This window comes from Equus asinus, chromosome 17, assembly GCF_041296235.1.
Source record: "Equus asinus isolate D_3611 breed Donkey chromosome 17, EquAss-T2T_v2, whole genome shotgun sequence".
NCBI classification, from domain to species: domain Eukaryota; kingdom Metazoa; phylum Chordata; class Mammalia; order Perissodactyla; family Equidae; genus Equus; species Equus asinus.
Window position 1 is genome coordinate 19,036,879 of NC_091806.1, and position 4,960 is coordinate 19,041,838.

Genomic DNA, 4,960 nt, shown 5'->3' on the forward strand with positions numbered 1-4,960 from the left:
TTTATATTTCCTTCACTGAAAAATAAATGAAACTTCAAGACTGGCATTTATTCAATATGTGTTAACTAAGTGGAGGTTTTACTATTGCTAGGCACACAAAATGAATCTGATCATAAAGTGCAAAAAAGATGCATATTTTATACCTAAGTATCTATTTTTCAGGGTGAATTCTAAGAAGAAGCATGCAACGCCAAGGCCTTAAAAGTATGATATACATAATACAGTATTTTATCCCCAAAACTGCTATAGAGAAATTGTGAACAGAGAAGACACCTTTGATTTATGACTTAGGTCAAGAACATATTTTACAGAAAATGAAAAAAAGCATTCCTATGTAAAACAAAAGAATCTGTTCCCAAAATGTTAAACATGCATTGCATTAAAAAAAAGTGTAGCCGGAGAATTTGATTGAATGTAGGCAGACTCTGAGTCTCTACTGTGAGATGAATTACTTAAATATGTTTTTCAACTATTAGAGAAGGCCAATTGATCTAGACGTACAAAATGGGGTTGAACAATTTGATTTTTCAGTCCAAAACAAGATCAGAACATACAAAATCAACCACATGCTACCATCACAGTGTAAAATTCATTTCTCATGGATTTATCCTCGGCTGTGAATATGTACTGTGAAATTTTAAATAAATTAGTTTAATCAAGATATTTATTTTTACAGCTAATTAACATTTTTTAGCAACCTCATTTTTAAATTTTAAAATTTTACTCTTTTTGGAAAAAAGGGAACAAGTTCCATTTGGTCACATTTATGTACCAGGAAGATACTGTATCCCACAAACAAGAACCTGAAATAAAACCAAAACCTTCTTGTCCACTAAAGAATCTTAATACAATGTGATTACCTATATGAGATTAAATTATGCAATTCTCTTGCTCTCTAAGGGCTATAACATATTCCACTTAGATAAGAATAATTTATATGACTGTTTCAGAATAAATAAGCTAAATGACCAAAAGGAAGTTATTTTTAGATATGATTACTGGTTGTGAAAGTATTCCATGCTTCTGTGAAATAATGGATATTATGTTATGCATGAGGGATACAGCCTTCTTCCAACTAAAGTCACATTTTTGCTCCAAAGTTTTCTCATGGCATTTTTCATTTCTGTATTTCTCAGGGTATAGATTAAGGGGTTCAACATGGGAGTTATGAATGTTAATACCAGAGTCATGGATTTATCAATGGGAAAAGTGGAATTGGGCCTTGCATACAGGAAGATACAGGGAACAAAGAATAAAATGACCACAGTCATATGGGATGCACAGGTGTAGAAGGCTTTGGATTTCCCTTCCAAACCCTGAGTCTTAAGGGAGTATAATATGACCCCATAGGAAACTAGGAGAATGAAGAAGATGACAGTGCAAATTGCCCCTCCATTAGCTATCATAGAAAGTCCAACGAGGTAGGTATTGGTGCAAGCAAGTTTCAATAAGGGGTACATATCACACACGAAGTTGTCAATGACGTTAGGGCCACAGAAAGGGAGCTGATAAATACAGAGAAATTGAACCAATGAGTGCAGAAATCCTCCAGTCCAGGTCACCAGCAGCATGACAACGCAAACCTGCTGATTCATGATGATCAAATAATGAAGAGGTTTACAGATAGCTACATATCGGTCATAGGCCATCACCACCAAAAGAATGACTTCAGCACCAGCGAATAAATGATCTATAAAGACTGGAGTCATACAAGCATGGAAGGAAATAGTCTTTTTCTCATAAACTAAGTCTACAATCATTTTGGGAGCAATGGCAGTAGAATAGACCGTATCAATAAATGATAAATAAGCCAGAAAAAAGTACATGGGGGCACCCAGTGATTGGCTGGCAATGATGGTTACAATGATGAGCAGATTGCCCACAACTGTCACAATGTAGATGAGTAAGAATGCAACAAACAGAACTTTTTGCCCCTCAGGGCTCTGTGTGAGCCCTAGCAGGACAAACTCAGTCACATTATTACTATATTCCATGTGTTCTTCTGAAGGTGTTGAACTTGGGTATCAGAAGCTGCAAGCAAAAGTATCAGTAATTAATTTAAGAGGATCACAAACTTTGCGTCAAAATTGCGATGACTTTGTCAACAATATTTGCTCCAAAGAGTCTCACACAGAGTAATTCTTTAGAAAATGAGAGTTTGGAATCTCTCCAAATTACTCCATTCCTTTTCACAATCAACTACACTGGTGAGACTTCAGTAATCTAACTGGAAGATATACCCAAGTGGGCATGTCTGTGAGATGATCCACCAAACAACACAAAGCTACTTTCTCCAAAATCTCTTTCAGAAAGATGACATTTTTGACATTATTATAATTTCTTTTTTTCATTAAACTTTTATTGACTTCTGAGATCCTCCTTAAAAACAATGGCATCTCTAATAACTTCATTCATATATTTACATAAAGTAATACCTAGTGCCTGGAGCATAAAATTATAGCTGAAGTTTAGGTAACTGCCTTTCTCAGTTACTTTACTATGAGCATCAAGACTCAAGGAATAAGTCACCCACAACAATAAAACAGGTCATAGTGTGAGTGCTCATTATATGCGTATTGAATTTTATTACATTAAACTGAATATCAACTCTAATAAGAAAGCAACTGAGCAGAGATAAATTTATTAAATTCTCCACAGCCAAGAAAGTCCAATGAAAGCAATGTTTGCTTGAGATTCATATTGGCAGAATTATTTTAAATGTGTTCTGTTTCAGTGTCCACATTTGTAAATGATGCTTTGTAAAGAGAAAGAGACTCTTCTATCCTTCACGAAATTAGGCAAATTTTTATGCAAACATCAGAGAGAGAAAATCGTAGATGAGAGAAAATAAGAGATAATAGATAAAAGGCAGAGAGAAACCAACAAAGACCGTACACTGAATGAAATTTGCTATGAAATTGAGAGGCAGTTTGGTTTGGGGGGGCCTGAATGAATTGGAAGTAGAGGAAATTTCAGGTTTCCTGATCTGTGAATCGGATGTGGCCTGAAGGATAACTCAGCATCAGTACCAGTGCTTGCCTTTCAGAATCTTATACTTACAAATCAAAGAAAAATGAGTAAATAAATTTCCAAGCTTTAAGATATACCAGTAGAGAAGATCAGCTACCTAAACAAAAAGTTCCATCTTCAGGGCTTCTGGCAGTTCATTACATATACACATAATTAAAAATCTTCACTCACAATTATAGAGTTAAACAGCATACACAATGGAAAATAAATAGTTGCGATTTATAGGAGTAGTCTGAGCATTCAATAGATAGCTTCCACTAGGAGGGTCTAATCCCTTGACCTGTTGAGTCCTTACAACATTTATTTGTTTATAGCTGTGTTGTCCAGTATCATCTGTTGTCAAGTTAGTAAACGTATCTTATTAATGATTATAGTCTCCAGAATCTATGAACGTGTCTAATACATTTTAAGTGATTAATAAATATTTGACTTAAAAATGTTCTTATGAGCCTAATTATTACTCTAAACTATTGAAAATTATTAATTTGACTTGCACTGATACAAATTTCTGCACTTTGCCCATACTTTGTTTTATTAAAAATAAATATATCTGATTCAAATATTCATGAGATTCTTCAAATTTCTTTTATTTTTATTTTTTTAGGAAGATTACCCCTCAGCTAACATCTGCTGCCAATCCTCCCCTTTTTGCTTAGGAAGAGTGGCCCTGAGCTAACATCCGTGCCCATCTTCCTCTACTTTATATTTTGGATGCCTACCACAGCATGGCTTTTGCCAAGCAGTGCCATGTCCACACCTGGGATCCAAACCGGTGAACCCTGGGCCACTAAAGTAGAAGGTGAGAACTTAACCACTGCACCACTGGCCTGGCCCCTCAAATTTCTGAACATATTCAGTGAGAAAAAATAAATCATAAGGAATGCTCAAAAAATGTAAATCCATGGTAAGTATCCCACAATGACAACTAAAATAAGATAAATTAAGTGTATCTAAACTACGTCAAATTTAACAACTTAAGGCAGAAAAACAGACCACTTATATGGTTTTCTAGGTGTAAAATACTGGGAAATACTTTCACTCAACAGGATATTGGAAATTATAGATTCTCATATTTTGAGTTTTAGTCCAGATCCTTTTAAAACATATGATCACAACGCCTAAAGAAGTTTCTATTTACCTGTCTGTATAGTAAAACCTGTATCACATCTAAGCAACAGCTTTTTTAAAAATGATTGAGCAACGACCATAAAAAATGATGCAGAAAAATTCTGAGGTGCTAATAAACATTTAGTCAGCTGATTCAGTCTTTTTAAAAGGATAAATTGTAAAGAAATATAAATTTCCAGGTTAATTTCTTCTTAGTAAAGGAAAAGTTCTACCTGTAAAACCTGAATGTGGTTGAATAGACTTTGAGGACAAATACAGACACAAACAGCAATCTGAGAGAATAGACTGCCTATCTCGTAGATAACTTTCTCAGGTTTGTTTTGTAATTTTGCACAGGTGGACTGGGACACCAGCACAGTGCACTTTTTGAGACTTAATGTTCTAAATTCTGATTCGGAATTTGAGCCTCATAATCTATACTTACCAACTCTGTGGACTTTGGTTGAATTACTCAACATCATCTGTATAATGAGACTTATAATAGCACCTCACACATAGGATGGTTTTAAGGATTAAATATGATAATTCAAATAATGGTCTCCAAAATTTGTCTGACTAATAAGCACTAAATAAATTCAAGATATTATTAACTATTATTTGCTTCCCCATATTACTTTAGTGCCGCATCTCTACAATTAGTTTTACATGAATTTCTCCAAAGTCCACTCTTTTCTCTGATTACCCATAGGAGCATTCCCTGAGAAGTAGGTGGGTTGACGGGGTCATTACTGTATACGGTTATAGAAGCTGTTCCTTCTTCACCATTCTCATTGCTGTGGGAATTTCCTTGTCTGTCTTTCTC

General features: G+C 34.8%; 1 protein-coding gene across 1 annotated transcript; it reads right to left on the minus strand.

Moving 5' to 3' along the window:
- Nucleotides 1-1,040: 1,040 nt before the first annotated feature.
- On the minus strand, nucleotides 1,041-1,994 carry LOC106825928 (olfactory receptor 4A15-like). Its single transcript, XM_044749956.2, has one exon. It carries the CDS (start codon nucleotides 1,992-1,994, stop codon nucleotides 1,041-1,043), a length of 954 nt encoding a protein of 317 aa, XP_044605891.2.
- Between the last annotated feature and the right edge of the window lie 2,966 nt (nucleotides 1,995-4,960).